Raw genomic sequence first — 20686 nt, 5'->3', positions numbered from 1 at the left:
CTAAGATTGCAGAACCATTGATTGACTTAACCAGAAAATTTGCAAGGTTTAAATGGACACCGTGTGGCCAAAAAGCGTTTGATTTTATTAAAGAAAGTTTAACGGTAGTGCCTTTGCTAGCATATCCAGATACTAATAAGCCGTACATCCTGTACACCGATGCCAGCGACAATTGTATTGGAGCGTGCCTTACTCAAAAGACAGAGGAGGGAGAAGATAAGCCAATATATTACTTATCCCACAAGCTGAGTAAAACTCAAGAAAAGTGGTCAACCATAGAAAAGGAGGCATTTGCAATCCATTAAGCCCTTCAGAAGTTAGACCATTATTTACACGGTGCTCAGTTTACAATTAGAACAGACCATAAGCCGCTCAAGTATATCTTAGAATCTCCAATGCAAAATAAGAAAATTCAACTATTGGCATTAAGTATTGCAGGATATAACTGTAAGGTAGAGTACATAGAAGGAAGATTTAACTGCTGTGCAGATCTCTTATCCAGATTATCGACAGTCAACCTCGAGTGTGAAGAGGAAGAACAATCAGAGCATGATGAACCAGATGTTAAGGACTATTTCTTTGAAGTGAACGTACTTAACTCCAATGCCTTTTCGCCTAAGAGATTGGCCAGATGTGAAGTTAATCAACACGACGAATTGGTCAAACCCTTTATTGATCTACCAGAGGATATCAACATCAAAGAAAGTCAACAACACGACGAGCAGATCAAGAAACTGAAGAATCGGTTAAATAAAGGAACAGCAACGGCAACCGAAGAAAAGAAGTTTTTGGAAATTGATGGTTTAATGTACTATCTTTCAGATGGAGACTCAGAAGGCCGAAGACTTCGCCTATATGTACCACGTGAGTTAGAACTTTTAGTAGTGCAGCAGTATCATGACGGACTTGGACATATGGGAGTGGACATATGACGTAATCAGACAAAAGTACTACATACCAAATTTGTACAAAAGGTTATACTCTTATATAGAAGGATGTATAGTATGCCAAACGAGGAGCAATAAGAAAAATCAATCTCCACTTCAAGAGACAGATATACCACCTTTTCCAATGGCTAAAGTAGGACTTGATCTATCATGACCATATCCAACATCCTTGTCGGGAAACAAGTACATAGTTGCTTTTATTGACATTTACTCTGGTTGGCCAGAAGCTTTTCCCGTTCCTGATAAGTCAGCTGACAACATAGTACATCTAATCTTAGAAGAAATATATCCAAGATATGGCTGTCCTCTTCAAATCCTCACAGACAACGGAACAGAAAATGTGAATATGAAAGTGGAAGAAACTTTAAAAGAATTGAATATCAACCATATCAAAACATCTTATTACAGCCCTCAAGGTAATGGTAAAGTAGAACGATTTCATAGAACTCTACATGACGTGATGGCTAAGAAAACAACAGACAACGCTCAAACATGGGATATACATCTTAATCAGACGTTGGCAGCCATTCGTTTCCATCCTAACGATTCGTCAAAGTGTTCCCCATATTACCTTATGTGCAACAGAGACGTCGTATTACCTCTTGATACGTTAATGAAACCTCGAAGGAGATATGCGGGAGAAGATCAACACAAGATCGCCCTACAAGAACAACATAAAGCTTTCCTGCTAGTACATCGTAATATGAAGGAAGCCAAGAAGAAACAGAAAGCTCAGGCCAATAAGAAAATCAAAGACGAAAATGTTCAGGTAGGTGACCATGTCTACCTTAAGAACAACAGGAAACAAAATAAATTAGATAAAAAGTGGCTACCATATTATCGAATCACAGAGCAGAAAGGACCAGTTAGTTTCGTGGTGAGAGATCAATTGACTGGATTACATGTAACCACCAAATGTCATGCACGACAATTATGACTGGCAGATATTTCGCACTGGCCCCTGTCATCAACTACTGAAGATGGTGGAAGAACTCTAAGAAAAACTAACTATGTGGTGCCACCAGAAGATGAATCGTCGTCAGAAAATGAAGACATGCAACCAGAACCATTGGAAAGAGCTATACAGTCCAAACAATGGGAAAGAGAGGGATCTTCAGACGAAGAGGATATTCCCATAGCAGAACTTCAAAGACGTATAAGAGCTAAGAAGATCATGGATGATCAGCAGTATAAACACGAGAATGATCAGACCGTAGATTCAGAATCGGATGAGACCCATGAGTCAAAACAATGTGATGAAAATAGTGGTCAAGACTATGAAATACCCTTAGATAACCCCAATGTACCCTTAGATGAAAATATGGAAATAGATGAAAAAGTCCCTAAAGTAGGTCGAGGCTTCAAACCAATCCCCAAACCGCGTAAATCAATCCCTAAGCCCTGTAGAGAAAATAGCACAAAAGTATGTGTTGGCTATTATGAAGGAACTAACCAAATTAATAAACTAAATAATTTATATTATTGTATAATGTAGATGTAAATAATCTTGAATAAGCTTAGCTTTGTATATATTGCACGCTTTTAAAAAGGTATGACAGGATGACCCCCTGTGACATTAAAACATGTATTGAGATACGCCGACTAGCAAACGCGGACATAACACCTCGGTTATTTATATAAATATGCGGAGTTGAAGAGATTTAACATATACTCAAAATACATGAGACAGCGACTAAGTAAAGAAACTATAAAACTATTTTTTGTACGTGTGATTTTTGAAAGTGATTTAAAAATTATTGGTAAAAATAATCATATATTACAATCGACATCCTGAGTATGGGACAAGGTTGCTCAGATTTTCATGGTTTAATGTCTTAAGACTAAAGTTTTCCCTATGAATTCACTTATGGCGGAATTGCCAGTAATTAATTTGCAACCCATGAAAACCTCGTCTTGGGTGGGAAGCCCCTGGTTTTATGTGTGTTTAACTTTGGCAGTAACAATAACGATAGGACTTTGTATAAGGAAACGTAAAACTATTAAAAAGTGGGTTGGTATATGCTGTAGTGGTTGCTGGACAGGTTGTCGAAAAAGGGGTAGTGACGGAGATAAGAAAGGTTCTTCCAAAGACACTGTATTTTGTTGTGAGAATCCAGAGAAAAGGACCTCTAGCGACATTATTGAACTTGAACCAATCCCGAAAGTCACTAGGATCCAAGAGAAACCCCGACGAGGCGGAAGAATCGCAACTCGCAAATTGACCAGTAACACGGGGACAATTTCGACTAAACTAGCACAACCATTTCTTGGAGAGGAGGAAAATGAAGACTATCCATGGACCAAATACTATCGACCGGACCCAGAGCTGGCACGTAAATACCTGGAAGAGAAGGCCGCGATGTCTACGCAACAGAGGAACGCAGGAGACGCTCCGCGAGAAGTCGTCTCGCCATCCGCGCCGACCCTCTATCCACGGGTGCCGATGATGGATGAATAATTAAGCTACAGCCGCGAAGAAGTTGTGTATTCCTTATGAAAGGATTGTGAAATTTAGCGAAAATTAAAAAATGTGAAATGTGTTAAAGTAGAAATGTGCATTATCTTGTGCTAATGTAAATCTTGTATTTGTTGATTCACTCTGGAGAAATTCAGGAAGAAACCGATGGACTCCGAACTTATGACGCTAACCTCGCCCCTCTGAAGGAAGAGATATTTTTGTGAACTTATAAGCATGCACTGACTTTGTATATATATGTGACATCAAGCTTAACCATACTTAGTATTACTTTGATGATGAATTACGATTATATTCAACTATGGTTAATTCATCTTGGTCATTATTATCATACTTCATTCATTATTGTTTTCATGATTGTAATGCGATATAATCAAGCTATATGATTTTATGAACATGTATACATCCTGGTAATAGATTTGTTTTTATAGATGAATGGTGTTCCAAGCCGGAGGTGGAAACATGTCACTTGTTACTATCTCTTAACAAAGATGTTCTGACTGGTATGTCACTAGGAAGTTCGTCTGATCAAGGGTAGATCAAGGACGCTCTCCTATTTCGGGCGCCAGGCATGAGAAATCTCCCTTCGGGATATTTCTTTTGTTTGGGGGACGTATGTAAACAGATAGCCATGCTATGACCTTGAATTGCTAGTATTACATAATGGTCACTATGATATTTATGTGTACCTAAATACTGCACACTGAATGGTATTAATGATAATCAACAGAATGAACTCTGTGACTCTGGCAACAATGCGTAGTATTCCTAAATGATGTTGTGAAACCAGGTGCATAATACGGGCATAATAATATCCAAATTGAGAGTTTAACAACAAGTGACATATTTGGCGATTCTGTGTCTGCAACGATAGCTCTAGTACTTTATATTGACTCATGTATTGTGTATTCTATACATTAACCTTTGTAACCTTTTATGCCGTGTATGAATGAACGTATTGTGAGTAAGTGATGCCTCATACTAGGTTGGGGACTCCGAGACCCAGGACTCGGAGACTCAAATCCTGCATCCAGACTCTTTCATTGGCAGTTTTGACGGTTTTGTTACTTTATTTAGGAATAAACTATTAATCTTAATTTTGAACACTGAATGTTCACTCATGATCGTCGTAAATGGGCCGAACTAGTCAAAACTGTTCATCATAAGTGAAATGTTATATATACCCATGTAAAATGATGTTGAGGAGAGAGATAGATCCCACATATAGATAGATTCCGCTTATTGAGATAGATTATGAGACTCCTGATTTGGGCTGCTATTAGCTGATGTAATTGTAACTATACGATCACGCTTAATAAAACCGCTTGAGAAAGAAATACTGGACTTGTCATCACTAAGTTTGAGCTGACCCTCAATAGGATCCGTAAGACGGACGGCTTACATCTGGCTCGCAGTAATTATTTTAAATCTGTGCCGCGAAAGGTGCCACTAATGACCGCGGAGAAGAAACGTAAAAGAGAGGCATGGTGTATCGCTCTTCAGAAATACAATTTCGATAATGTGATTTTTACGGACGAAAGTCGATTTCAGTTCTACAGATGTAAAAGGTGGGCAAAATTTGGACATTGCACAGGGCGAAAAACCATCTTTAAGCAAGTCCTTAAAGGTGGCTTAAAGGTTACTTAAAGGAGCTTAAAGGCTATACAACCTTTAAGCCGCCTTTAAGTCACCTTTAAGCAAGTGCTTATAGGTCCTTAATGTCCAAACTTCTTTAAGCCACCTTTAAGCCATCTTTAAGTGGCATTTACGCTCTCTTTACACTGCCTTTACACTGTCTTTAAGTGGCCTTTAAGTCAATATTGATCAAGCTGAACAATATAAACATATATTAAATGCAAAAGCTCTTTTATAGAGATGGGAGGGGGTCATCCGAGTGATAATATAATTTCCAAGGAAGGGGGAATGTGTTCCAGGCGGTTTTAATCGACTATCGTCGCTCCATTAAACACAGATCGCTATCATCAGCACCGCTCCGATGGACACAGATTGCCGTTATAAAATTCTTTATAATTTTTTTTTGGGGGGGGGGTTTCAAAATTATTGTAGGGATGAGCGCAGTCTCTGTATCTTAATATGTGCATAAAACTAATTAAAGTATGTTTGGTTCCTATTATAAATTAATCGGTGAAAAATCTCTCTCTCTCTCTCTCTCTCTCTCTCTCTCTCTCTCTCTCTCTCTGTTCCTCCGGTTATTAAACAAAATAAAGACAATGAACCAAAAATGCATGATTTAATTCGATAATCGGTTTAAGGTTTGTATTTTTTTTTTTCAATTTTCATTATTTCTAACTCTAGATCTGCTAGATACATGTTAAAGATGAAAAGACTCTCAACTGCCTTTGTTATATCGGGCAGGATATTACTGCTTTGTTTGTCTAGACATAGTTTTGTTCGTTTGTGTATATCTAATTAGAGTCTATTGTTTGTCCAACTTAAGAAAACCCCTGGAGCTAACACAGAATATACAAGATATACACAACAGTTGTGTCGTGTGACCAGGTGCATGTTTGTGTATATCTAATTAAAGTCTATTGTTTGTCCAACTTAAGAAAACCCCTGGAACCTAAACAGAATATACAAGATATACACAACAGGTGTGTCGTGTGCCCAGGTCCACGTCAGGGTTTCTAAAGGCGTTGAATCTTAGTATGTACGAGTATACGATAAGTCTAGTGAATAAAAGTTAATTTACATTTGTAATTCATTTTCAAAGTATTTTTTCCTAGCTCTGGGTTTCAAAGATGTTACGTCTACAAATTAACGATACATGTATGTAAGAGTAAAATCTTGAGGCTAATTAATTAATGTACCGGTGATCATAAATAGGGGTTGATTATTTAAATATATGTATAAGGGTAAATATGTCAAATATACCCGGCCTGGCACATCATACAATTGTATATACAAGTCATTTGCAATTGCCACATGCAGTAAATACGTCACCGGTAATTGGTAATTTTGTTTGTTATAGAATTGATAGTTTAAAAATCATGTACATACAACTACATGTAAATATTTAAACATATTGGAACGGCGCCGCGATCATGAAAACCGGACTATTGCGGGAAATTGAACAAATACCCTAATAGTATCAATGCATTTCATAAAAGAAATGATTTCATTTTCTTTCTTACATTTTTATAGCTATAAATTAGATGAACGTATATCTACTCGGTTTAAATTTATTAACTAAGAAAGCCTACTATAGTGAACCTAACGGTTTCCATTTAGGTATAGTATATTTTTGTTCACTGAAGACCAAGTTCCGTATTTCATTCTAAATACACGCATGCATGTGATTTATAAATTAGATATAATTGATTGTTACAAACTGAATGGTTTGTCAAATTTTTTTCAAGTAAACACATTCAATACAGTGATTCAATATCCACTGATATATAGGATATAAAAACGCCCATATATATGTAAGTTGCCGTGGCGCAGAGGAAGTGTGGTGATGCTAATAAACTAAGGGTCCCGAGTTCAATTCTCGCCGTGGCTGTTGTTTTTTTTGTGTTTTTTTTTCATTTTTCTTTCTAGAACAAAAACCGTTTTGATACCTTTTCTTTCATAAAGTTAATACATTTTGTTGGAAATTAAGCACAATATTGAAATAATTTTTTTTAATGGCTTAAAGGTGGCTTAAAGGTAGCTTAAAGGTGGCTTAAAGGTGGCTTAAAGAAGTTTGGACATTAAGGACCTATAAGTTGTCCTTAAAGGTGGCTTAAAGGTGGCTTAAAGTAAGTCTTTAAGCTGCCTTTAAGCCATCTTTACGCTTTCTTTAAGCCATCTTTAAGCAACACATATAGCTTAAAGGTAGCTTAAAGGTGGCTTAAAGATCGTCTTTAAGCTACCTTTAAGCATCTTTAAGCTATCTTTAAGGAGAACTTAAAGATGGTCATTCATCCTGTGTTGTCAAAAAATGGTGCCGAAGTTCTCACCAGCTGTTACGGTGTGAGGTGGAATAATCAAGATGGGTTTAACTCCACTTCTTTGAATGGAAATATATCCGCAATCAAGTACTGTGAAATTTTAGGGGAGGGATTACTGTTGTCTAATATTGTGACAAACGATTTAAAGTATGTTTTACAACAAGACAACGATAGACCGCACACTGCAGCCTATACCCGTGACTGGTTCACACAGAATCACGTGACCGTAATAGAATGGCCTGCCGCTTCCCCAAATTTAAATCCAATAGAAAATGTTTGGCAGATCATAAAATATCGTGTGGAAAATATTCAGCCAGAAAAACTCACGGACTGGAAAGTTACAATCATGGAAATGTGGATGGGTTTGGATCAAAACTATATCGACAATCTGATAGACAGTATGCAACGACGCATCGCTCAGTGTACAGAGCGACACGGGGGTCTAACTGATTATTAACTTTATGCATTTTGAACACAGTGGTTCTATATTCATTGTTTTGTTTCAAAATGATGATATTGTTGCAAATTGAAAAATGAAACGACTTAAATTGAAATCCGGATTTTTTTGCACTTTACTATACAATTTATGACTGCACATACAGATTCCGGACCGTGGCTACAGCCGATACCCTTTGACAGTCTTTTAGTACATCAATGCGTAGTTTGATCTAGAAAGCAGTTTCATTCAAAATTTCTTCGAATATCTCTAACATGGACTCTCTAATTCCTTTCCAGAATTCAAATTAACGCAAGCGCAATTGAAGTTTTATTCAATGTAATTAGTCAACCCACTGACATTAAATAAGGATTTTGCATATTATTGCATCGTTGAGAGAAGTTATATTTATTTCTGTAAAAAAGGTTATTTAATTTCACGTTACATAGTGGCTCTAAGAAACATCACCATCTGGTGTAAATGGAGATGCTCACTTTTGCATAAATTCTCCCGCTGATCTTTGATAGCTGATTATTATTTTGAATATCCAAATATACTCGTATCATTAAATAATATCTGACGACACACACTTTCCAAAAGAAAAGTTTAGAGATGCCATCAATTTTGATTAATTTCTAAGTTTTAGACAGCACGCAAGAATTTCAAACTTGCACATAGTCTTTGAAAATTTAGAAAAAATTAAATACAGAAGTTATCCTATAAAAAAGGTTACGTGTGTTGTAGGCGGGTCCGGTTTTAAAATAAAAATACAATTCCTGACATGAATCATGAGTACATACCGTCTATAAAATTTCTTGATACCCTTTCAAAATTTAACTCGCCATTTAAGATCTCATTGTTTAAAGAATTTTTAAAACTATTACACGAACTGTGTTTCACAAATAGTTTTTCCGAAACATTTTCTTTCTTTCTTTTTCGAAACACGTTTTTATTCAGGCTTTCAATCACTAAACGTTTTTATAACAAAAGCAGAATTGTTTGACACCATCTCACATATACATGTATTTTCAACTCGCAGCAACCAACAACGGACGACCTACTCGTGGATTTGCCATGGGCACTGCTCTAGTTTTATGAATGTTTATTTTGTTTTATTAGATTTTTTATTTTGGTTTGGACAGACGATAACGTAGCTCAAAAAAGCATCTCATTTTATTTCTATATCAATATACTTCAGAAAAATAAATTCCGAAATTTCTTAAGCATGTGATTGATTCCTCTAAAATTTGTTGATTGATTGTAGAATATTAACAGTAAAATAAAAAAAAATATTTTTTTTCCCCAAGCATTTAATTTCTGTAAGGATGATTTTTTTTTCAAAATTATATTGATGAGTATATAAACGTGATCCTTAAACAAGGAAATATTACAAGTCAGTAAGAGCACTCGGTTTTCCTTGTAAAAGAGATACAAATCGATGTCATCCCGCCCTCGCCGTTTACTTTGCCTTACATCTGCCTATAAGCACACCGTACTCTAAATAAATCTGAATTGAAAGCAGAATATGCCGAATACCAATGCACTTGAAGTTTTTATTTTGTTCAAAATTAACAAATCAATTCTGTTAATAATTTCTCGCTGAAATGCACACCACTGGTTAAAATGTCTGAAAAATGAAAGGAAATAATGGTAGGAAATATGTTATTTAACACTTTTGTTTAACCTAGTTTTGATGCATAATACTGAGACTTAATGATTGTTATTTCATTCTTAGGACAACTTGACTACTTCTTGAAAAGTTAAATACATTCTTATAATTAAACTCACTAAATCTAAACGAAAAAAAAAAAGAAAAAAAAAAGAAGTTAATATAGTAAGTCATCTCAAATTCATAATATCTATGAAAGTACATTTGCAAAAAGAAATATTTTCATTCATATTATATATTTTTTAAATGAAAGCAATTAAAAATGTCAACTACAATATATTCTATAAAACTTACCGTGCTATTGATATAGTTGAAGCATTTACACTCCGGCAGCCTCAATTTCGAGATGACAAGTTGATGGTAATACACAACTTCTATTATAATAGAATGAACTTCAGCAATGATGTTGTTTACAACTGTGACATTTACATCCTCAGATTCCATAGACTCGTCGACATACTAAGTAAAAAAGATAATTAAAACACCTCAGATAATTCATATTTACGTAGACTTGTTAATACATTAAATCACATATATTATTTTAAACATAGGTAGAGTATCATTTGAATTACATCAATGCTTTTCAGCCCCAAATGAAAGATGAAATATACATCGAACAATTGTTGATATTCGTTTTGTATTTGTTTTTTTATGTTTTAAGGCAGCATTTTTGGTTCTTATAGCACTTTTTTTCCTGTCTTATATTTGTTAATTTTTGTTTTCTTAGATCCCGTCAAAATATATCAAAAAAAAAATCCTTGAATCTTTTATTCTAACATAAGAATGTCTACGTTATTCTCAACTTTGTTTTTTTACTTTTAGTTGATTGTATGTTGATTGATTGTTTTCACATATTCAAATTTTATGAATACTAACCATCCTGATTAGAGAGCCTATTCCATCCAACAAGTACACACTGACTACCGATGCCCCATGGATTGTGAAGGACACGCTTACAAGGTTTGTCGACTGTTCAGATAATGACAAAAAAAGAGACATATTGTGGTGTCCATGTTCTGGAAAAGAATATCCCTTGCTTGAAAACAATGCTTCGTATGCTGATCCGGCGATTGTAACTGGTAACGATACTTTTACGTCGGTCACCGCTTGACAGGCTGAAATAAGATAGTTGTATGTTGATTCCAAAACGTCCTATCAAACATGACTTATTTTTAGATAAAAATTCTTCTAAAAGAAAGTGTCATGTTCTTAATTGTAACAAAAATAAAGGAGTAAATGCGTGATGTTCCTTGAGATGAAAATTAAAAGTATAGCCTCAAATAACCTTAAACTGCCTTTCTTTGAACAGAATATGGCTTTTGTCAAATAAAATGAATATATTTTATATAGGTTAAATGTAATTGCATCTTGAATTGCAAAGATATAGTTACCTCTTTCACAAGCATAGCCTTCAAAACCAAGTTTACACTTCATACATATTCCCGTGTCTGGGTAACATTCTTCACAGTTTGATGGACACGGTTTAGAACACTGAGGAACTTCGACCACAGGATTAGGACAACCTTGGTAAAGAAAAAAACAATATGACATGTTCAACACTTAAATCACACTTCATTTTTTGACACAAAAAAAAAAATATTTACCATAAACCTCAACTTCACAGAGGTCACCATAAGCCATGTTTGAATACCCGGAAGGGTAGGTAACTCCGGGCAGACGTTCATTGTAAAAAAATGACGTATTGTCCATGGCAAGGACAATCAATAGACACGTGATCAGGAATGGTTTCTCTTGTGTAATTTGTATCGTGGTGACATAGGATTCCGTCATGACGATTGGTGGTGTTCGAAATGTACAAATAAAATCCTAGGAAAACTGCCGTATAGCCATTGTTTATTCCTATAACAAACAAACGTAATATAATATCGGAATTATTTTTTCTTTGAATAGATAAAACCAAATTTATTATAATTAAAAGAAACCGCATAAACAACTACACATTTTCTGGTGACACAAAATGGCTTAATTATAATGACGTTTTCGCCATTATTCATGTGCAATTTTTAAGAACAAAACTGTACATTAAAGAGATAAATTATATATGCATTACCCCACTGTACGTTATCGGTCCTGAAGTAAATTACGACATGGTCTATCGTGTATATTTTCCCCAGATTAACCCACCATGTTATTTGTGTTGATGGTTTTGATATAGCACACTGTCCACTTGAGTAATGGCGTGACGTATATCGTCCATCAACTGCTTTATCGCTTGTTCCCGAAGAGGAATATGTCGCAGACTGCCAAGTTCTTTTCTTGTAACTGAGATTTTCTAGATCTTAAATTAAAAACAAAACCTTTGATTCTTTTTTGCAGAATAGAGAGTGTTAATGATTTGTTTTTAAATGACCACGGTATAACTTCATGAATCCCCTAAACTATAACCCAACTGTTTTTCTACATACATTGAAAGTACACGAATGTTTCAATTTAATAGGTTAATTAATGAGGAACTTCTCCTTAGTGAATCCAGTTGCTAAACTGGACTGGTGCTCTAAAATATTTTTTTTTTCCAGATAAAATGATGTAAATGTACTTTCGGACATTTATTAATTGCCGTTGGGTATTAGTGCTCCAATTTCATCGGATCATTTTTACCTTGCACGAAGATGTTACAACGTTTTGTTGATCATTTAAATATGCAAATAATATGATGAATCAAAATGTCGTCTTAACTGGTCTTGAATAATAGCTGATTGGCTTCAACATCAAATGCTACTTTTGATATGGTCTATTTCATGTACCTCCTCAGACGTGTGGTTAACCATGCCACGTTTTAAATATTGTCATATGGGAATAACTCGATCAATACAAAAAACATACGTGTAGCAAAATAACTGTTCGTCTTTAGTATGTCCCATGTTTTTCTTCCCTCATTTTTTTATAATTGTTTAATCAAAATGCACATACTTATGAAAAAAAATACAGTTGAAATCAATAAAAGTAAAAATTCAAGATACGTGTATCTTTATTGACAAATAAACTCTCATGAACGAAAACAAATTTCTTACGAAGATTTGTAATTGGATATGTTTCAATCGTTTCACAATTTGGAACTCACACTAAATACCTCGCACAATATCAAAGATATCATTCGGGTTCGATATTGAACCCTGAAGCGAACGAAGGGACGTTTCAAGACATAATCTGGACATTTTTATATCAGTTGATGAACCTAGTCTGAACACAAAAGTAATTATTATTATCGAAATATCAACCGAACAATGGTGGAAGAAAAAACTTAGGACAGTGTATAGTATGTTGATCCTGCTGAATAATTTGTTACAGTCTGTGGAGTATTTTTGATATCCTTCTAAGGCGATCAAGACATTCCAAAACACCAGCTTATTTTATATGTGTTTGCATTGTTTGTATTACTAAGCGTTGGTTATATAAAGTAATGAATTCAATCGAGACTGTTGATAGATCTTTTTTCATCAACCTGTTTGACAGTAGATTGCCTCATGTAAAAACTATTCATACCAGGAGCATGTCTTTGCGTATCGCAGTAACTTAGATACGAAATCTCCATATACAGGTGATGAAGGTATATTGATATATATTTTAAGTCATCACGTTTTTCACAAACTGATGTTGTTATATTGCCATCAATGTCCCTTTCCAGTATAATATTTAAATATTAAACTGATGGCTCGGATTTTATGGCTCATGTTGAATTAATTTGTAGGGTTATACAATCATTTTTTATTTTGTTGGTCAAAGATAAAACAAGAAATAATCTCCTTTCCAAATTTGTAATTTTCAAGGAATCCACACAATTTGGCCAAACAAACTTAAATGATTCCAAAATACTTTAATTTTTTAAAGTTCGTTTTATCTGTTTTTGTGTATTTGAATGATTTGTTTTTATTTATAATGCAAATATCTTTTTCAAGATATATTACACTTAAAAGTATTTTATTTACAACTACAGAAAGAATAATTGTAATAAAGCAAGCGTATATACTCACCCTTCCTACACATTTCGAGACACATGAGTCTGCAGGCCTCGTCTTGAAACCTACTCTGGACTAAAGGACAACCTGAAAATAAACATTACAAATTATCTAGTTTAAATGTAAAGACAGTATGCACCTTTTTTTGTTTTATTGATATCATCAGTAGGTACCGTAAACTTCTACTTCGCAGAGGTCAGCAAAAGCATATTGACTATGTTCTGCATAGTATGTGACTCCTGGTAGTCTCTCATTGTAATATATAACATAGCGTCCAACGACGGAACAGAGAATATCCACCACCGATGGTATTGTATTCTTGTTGTATATTTGGTCGTGGAAACAAATGACGCCATCTTTGTGGTTAGTGGTGTTCGAAACAATAATTGAAAATCCTAGTAATCTTTTTGAAAATTGGTTATCTCCATCTGTCAAAACAATATATTTAAATCATTTAATTTTAAGCAAAATAATAATATATGAATATTCATTTGTTTATGTGTATATTTGATTTATACATTTAATGCAAAGAGAAATATAACAGATTTATTTATCTCACCCCATATTCTGTTATCCGTTCTGGAGTAAACAACAATACGTTCAATGCGACGAAGTTTTTCTAAATCCACCCTCCACATTACAAACGTTTGGCCGTTTTTAGTAGAGGTGCATTGACCGTTGTATATACTCAGATCACTCTTTTTACCATCAACGAGTCTGGAACTTGGTTGTCCGTCAAACAGTGTATGTAGTTGAAAAGTCGGGCGATGTAATGCCAAATTAACTGAATAGGAAAAACATAACGATGTGTTATTGATATGAACCTTAGGACACTATTCATATAAATTAGAATATTTCACTTTTATAATATCTAAAGAATGTAAAAATGTTGTTTATCATGAATAAAAGTCACTGGGTTTCAAACGGCATTATAGAAGTCAACAGTCGTAAAAACATCGTTTTTCAATTTTAATTTTTGTATAGGGAATAAAATCAACAGCTTACAAGTTTATTCGAATATAAAATTGATTGGTCTGTCTGCGCTTTTTAAGAATTAAACTATTTCAACTTATCTCATATTTGTAAATTTGGAAGCTATTACGTTAATTCGTTACAATTTAATTATCAGCCATTAATTGTTTATTAAAATGGCCAAGTGATGGCTTAAATGGTATGATTTCACAAATTTCAAACGTCATGTATGGCAGACTAATACGTTTATTTTTACGTTAGTTACTTCACCTAGACAACTTTTTTGCACGATACGAACTATTTTTCTGCCATTTTTAGTAAGATGGTACATTTCAAACAAAAATTAATTATTTTACAATGCTATTTCAATTTCGGTAACCCAACAACTTTTATACAGGACGACATTCATTTGCGATTTACCAGACATTAATGGTACTCTGCGACTTATTTTTGCGACAAGCATTTCGAATATCTGTTTTGCTAAATCAACCATAAGACAATAAGTGATTCGGGGCGAGAAAATTGATGCATCGACGAAAGTCTCAAGAACATTTTTCTCACGTGAATGAAAGCTGGCTTATAGCAGTTCAAAAAGAATTCATTAAAAAACAACTAAACTAACTCACTTCGTTCATAAGAATTACAAAAGTGTCCGGAAAAACCACGGCGACAGCCTCCGAGACATTTTCCAGATTCGTAGTTACAATGGTGACAATTAACTGGGCAAGTCTTTAAGCAATCCCCGCCATAGAATCCCAAAGGACATCCTTGTTGTTATAAAATAAAACAAAGACAGTACAGAGAGATGATGCATACATAAATATAGAATCGTCCAGTATTTACAAAATGTGTCATATTAGCTACACATGAATTGAAATTACATGTATGATTTTTAAAAGAATATGATCATATTATGATTGCTTGATATCTCATGAAATGATGACATTTTTGTATTCTTTTATATATTAATTACTATAAAAAGACACAGTTCTGATTTTTTTTTAAATTTTGTTTTGTTTTCGCAAAAGATAGAAACAGAAGTAAGATATACCTTTTTAGTCATAAAGATGAAGGATAATATAAGAAAAAAATATAAAGATAATAAATATTACCATATACTTCAACTTCACATAAACTAATCTCCACTTTATCAGAATAGCCAATTTTCAATGACAAGTTCCCTTCTCTTGTGTTGTAGAATATCACATAGCGGCCTTGGGAAATACACTCAATGGCTATCCTAGACGTAATGGTTGATACCGTGTAGTTGGTGTCGTGATAACACAGGACTCCATCTTTCTTGTTGGTTGAGTTTGATACATATACGGAGAAACCGAGGAATCTGCTTGCATAGACGCTGTCAGCTTTGTGTGTATAAAACAGGATAATATATCTCATTGATACCCAAAAAGTAAAATCTAATACTTTAAATAAAACTTAGGTTACTATTTATTTGTATATACATATTACACCAACTATTCACATATTATGAAAAAAGTAACAGCATACCAATCGCTCTGAATTTAACAAAACACCATTCAATATATATATATCAACTCCTTTTTATGCATTGGTACAATAAACTTCAGTAAAAAAAAAAAAAAAAAAAAAAAAAAAAAAAAAAAAAAAAAAAATTTAACAAACAAACCAACAAACAAACAAACAAAAAACAAAACGAAACAAAAAAAGTCAAGTATTAATGCGAATGTAGGTGTCAATGTACAATATGGAATCATCTTATATTATCTTTTAAAGAACAGCAATAACCACTGATATTGAAGATTTAAAAGAAAATAGATTTTTATGTATTCATCGATGTAAAAATAAATTTTAATGACATAATTCTTAATATTCCCCGTCCAAATGAAAAAGACATTGCGTTAAACATTGTTTCTTACATTTGATGTTCAAAACAATCAAAGTAATACAGAAAACAATGACGGAAACTGGTTAATCTTTATGAAATTTTGAAATAATTCAGATAGTTGCTTAACCTTCAATTTTTGGTAAAACGTAGTAGCATAGCTGAAAATATCAAACGTAAAATTTGAAAAAAACCCAAGTTATTCTTATCCATTGAAGCATTATGCAAACTATTAGAAAGTAGCAAATACAAAAACAGGAATAAAAAAGATGAAATTATCAATTTAATGTGTTTTATATGCTGTTTCTGTGTGTCACTCAATCCCTCAAAAGTTTTCTGAATCATAAAAACATGGGAATGAAGTCATTAAGATTTTTTCTGGACCACAAAAACGCCCAAATCTGTGTTAGATGGATACCTTTCACTGTTTCCAAAATCGATATCATAACAAAACTTAAAAGAAAATCATTGTAGTAATATTTTTTAAAGTACAGATTTAATGTTTATTTATGAATTATCCAGTTGGTTGCGTGTGCTTTCTTTAATATTTGTTAAAAAAAAGACTCGTAAGTAGAAAGAAAGAAACACTTTATAAAAGTGAAATGAGCTTACCAAATGTAGATCCCTCTGTCACGTGGTACAATACAATCTTACTGATACTGTTTATTGTCTCTAAATCAACTAACCACGTGACTTCAGACGAGGCAAAAGATACGGCGCACTGGTTTCCATTTGCTGATAGATTAGTATACAGTCCATCCACTGCCTTGTCCGACGAATACTTGTCAAGTGTCTGCCATGTCGGTTTTTTATACGCTAGGTTATCTTTGGGTTCATAAGTAAAAAAAAAATCACATTCACAATTTTTATTTAACAGTAATATCTTAAATGTGCTAAGATTTGGTTTAATTAGAGCATAATGTATATTAGACATATATTGTTAATTATTTTGTTAAATGATAACGAACAAATCTTGATATAAGAACAGTACCAGTCAAATTTAACACTCACAAAATATATCATTTTACCATTTTTTTTATTTAACGAGGAAAAAAATACAACAACTACACTTAAGGATTTTTTAATATATGTTCTAAAAAGATATTGTCGTTCATAAGTGTTATGAGGTAATTTAAGACATACTGTTTAATATGGTAAACATAGAAAAAGACAGTATTTTATAACAGTTTTTTAAAGAAAAAACACCTTAATTTAAACAAATGAAAAAAATCACTTGTTTACAAATGTAAAGAAAAAATGAACATTCGTGCGATCAAAAGTAAAGCATTGCAAAACAAGTTAGTAATTCGTGTACTTACATCCCGTCATTAGATTAGGCATAAATACAACCAGAGTAAGCAAGACACAAGTTAACGGCATCATAGTTTTAATAAGAATGCCGGCTCTCACAAATTTGCACTCTCTGATAAATCACTATTACTAATTTCACTGCCGTCAGAATTTATTTTTTAAAAGTTTTTTTCTCTTTTTTTTATCAGCACTTATAACGATGATATAATGTGTTTTTGAAGTATATGAAACATAAACACGATGCTAATAATCACATTTTATTGCAAATCAATAACAAAACATATTATTGTGAAAGTTTTGAATAATTTAGACACAACGCAATGTTAACCGAATTTTGAAATTTTTCAGTGGATCATAAAAAAAAATAATCACCTGGGATAAGTACAAGTACAAATACTTCTCTTAGAGCAGACGAAAGGAGTCTCACATACACAGTGATATCTGTATCTCTCCGTCAACAAAATGTCTAAATACACTAACAAGATTAGCGTTTAATGATGCCTGTAGATGAACAATTTTTACTGCTGCGTTACAATCAGAGAGAGAGAGAGAGAGAGAGAGAGAGAGAGAGAGAGAGAGAGAGAGATGAGATGTGTTTTATATCAACACAGTGACATCTGTACCTCCCCTTCAACTAAACTACAATGTATAGCAATATGATCACTGTTTATTGCTGATGCCTGTGGATAAACACTTTTCACTGTGACGTTACTATGCAACAACAACAATATTTGCAACCAATAAAAAAAACCTTTAAAGAACATTACCAGGGTACATCGAGTTAACACATAAATCACTTATTTTTTTTTCTGCAACCGCATTGAGCAGTAAAGGTTTCTCAATGGAGGTTAGATAAGGTAGCTAACAGACCTCATGTTCTCCTACATGTATAACTAATAAATATTACCATATTAAATGACACGGTATGTGAAAATACATGCATGCGATTCTATATCTTTGTGTTATCAACAGAAAGCTTTTAAATTTCAAGAGGTCAATATTATTAGAAAAATAACGGAATCAAATGTAGCGTACAATGTAAAAAAAAATGGGTCTGGCGTGTTTCCTTTTTTTTCTTTCTTTTGTATGTTTTTATAACATTAATTCCTATTGTGTCAGGTTATGCTAATGTGAATTTAATCGAAAACACAAAGAAATGTAAAATTTGATATTTCAACAGGTCTGTCTTCTCTCTTTTTAATGACAGTCTTGCTCTTTTGCAGGTTTTGACTTTATATCCTGCTCTGGTGATAGGGTATAACTGTATTTTTTTTTAACATATCTAGAAAAAAAAATCTACGAAATACCGATTTGTGATAGTGCTGTTTATAAATATGTATCTAAATGTAACGGCTATAAAAAATGATTACAACTGCTTTTCGAATGTTGTCACTTAGAACAACAAAACATTGCTTATATTTTTGTTAGTAAGATATTTGATTAAGTCTGTTTAATTTTTATTTTTTTATTTTTTTTTTTTTATTTTTTTTGCTTTTTGCTTGTTAATATTAAATGGATTTATTGAGCAATTTAAGATGATGACAGTAAATATCTGTTTAATGTGTGCTTGTGTCGGTTTATTTCCGTCTTTTTAATGTTATATAAACCAATTGTTCTCGTTGAATATAATGATCAATACATGTACTTTTATTGATTCCCTTGTAAATAGCCTGTACGAAGACGGAACCAAATCGCCAAATATCTTCGTAATATAATTCTAAACTGCTTATTAAATAACCAGATCCACTGGACAAAACTGTTAAATATATTTTTCAATTACAAACAGCTTGCATCATCTCAATGAAAGTGCGTAGCATGGGGGGGGGGGGCAGTACGGCCTGTACCACCCCTCCCCCTGCTCTTTCTCGCAGCAAACATTGTGTTTTATTTAAGATGTAAAAAGGTGATTAAAATGGAAACGGCCTCCCACTTTTTTTTTGGGGGGGGGGTGTAAAAAAATGAATTGAAAGGAAGGAAACTAACAGCAAGATAATTGTTATATGAAGTTAAAGATATGCTCTGCACCCCCACCCCAAAATCGCCCTACCCCACACCAACCCCGCAGTTGTTTTTTATGGTCTTGAAACTTACTTCTTCTTTGTTTGGTTTTTTATTTGCTTGTCAAGGTTTTTTTTTTAGATAAATTTGACCCTCCCCAACATTAAAAAACGATTCTATGAACCTGCAATGAGAATCACTTTAGGAAGAACAACGCCAATATCATACTTTCCTTGGAATTCTTAAAATGCACCGTCCAAACTATTTGTCAGGCATTCTTTTCTTATTGTACTTCTATGAAATAATACCCTTTAATGTGAATTTTTGTTTATTATAATCAATTGAATATTGTGCGCCTGAATGTTTTTTACCAAATAACTCACATGTGTTTCTTCTAAAGTTTTTTTTTCTTTTTACAAGCGCCTGTTTTAAACGCTGCGATTGGATCAAACACGAGTGACAAATGTCATAGAGTAAACCTTCAATTCTAGTGAGTCAACTAAATCAAAAGTGAGGTGTAAAAGTTAATAAAATGAATAAAACATCTTAAATGAAGAGAATGTCTTCAACAAGAGTTTGACATAAGTCCACTCAATGGTAATGGTAAACTCACATACAACGTCTTTACATTTATGACAAGTAGGCATACACAAGTCGGTATATGCAATATTAATAATTAATCAAAGTACTGATAGTACTGAATAGCGCTAACCCAGCTTCTGTTTGTATAGAAAAGGTATATGTATATAACGTTTCAGCTTCTGTATACGCAATACATTTCCGCATCACTGCGTGGCAGCGCGTGCAATGATGTATGTTAGCCACGTACATTAAAATTCACAATAGTCCGTACTAGCGTGTACAAACGCCTGAAACTGTTTCCCTAACCAGTTTAAATTTAGTTAACTTCTGCTCATAGGGGGTGGTTCTTCGTTGCACCGGAAGTAGAAGTCTTACGACATTTAAGCGCTTAGATTTGCTTAGCGCTTGAATTAACGACCCAAACTTATCGTTTCTACACCTGTAATTTAATTGTTATTCTATATTAAAAACAATGCCAAAAGTAGCCTCATAAAGTATTTT

The 20686-nt window shown here is 33.5% G+C and overlaps 1 protein-coding gene across 1 annotated transcript; it reads right to left on the bottom strand.

Moving 5' to 3' along the window:
* Positions 1-10363: 10363 nt before the first annotated feature.
* On the bottom strand, positions 10364-17113 carry LOC117686968 (uncharacterized). The gene is made up of 10 exons (XM_066080249.1): positions 16907-17113; positions 15543-15794; positions 15057-15197; positions 14018-14242; positions 13632-13886; positions 13474-13545; positions 11553-11780; positions 11086-11341; positions 10873-11004; positions 10364-10596 (listed from the first exon to the last, which is right to left on the bottom strand). The coding sequence occupies exons 4-8, from the start codon at positions 14094-14096 to the stop codon at positions 11163-11165; spliced, it is 813 nt and encodes a 270-aa protein (XP_065936321.1). The 5' UTR covers positions 14097-14242; positions 15057-15197; positions 15543-15794; positions 16907-17113; the 3' UTR covers positions 10364-10596; positions 10873-11004; positions 11086-11162.
* Positions 17114-20686: the final 3573 nt, after the last annotated feature.

Source organism: Magallana gigas, chromosome 1 (assembly GCF_963853765.1).
Source record: "Magallana gigas chromosome 1, xbMagGiga1.1, whole genome shotgun sequence".
NCBI lineage: Eukaryota > Metazoa > Mollusca > Bivalvia > Ostreida > Ostreidae > Magallana > Magallana gigas.
The sequence above is the reverse complement of the archived record's forward strand: the minus strand, read 5'-3'. Positions and strand labels throughout refer to the sequence as shown.

Coding starts and splice junctions, on each gene's coding strand:
- LOC117686968 (XM_066080249.1), bottom strand. CDS start 14,096: ATGTGGAGGGTGGATTTAGAAAAACTTCGTCGCATTGAACGTATTGTT. Junction 13,546..13,631: donor CTGCGAAGTAGAAGTTTACG/GTACCTACTGAT, acceptor GTTTATTTTCAG/GTTGTCCTTTAGTCCAGAGT. Junction 11,342..11,552: donor GACCGATAACGTACAGTGGG/GTAATGCATATA, acceptor TGTTTGTTATAG/GAATAAACAATGGCTATACG.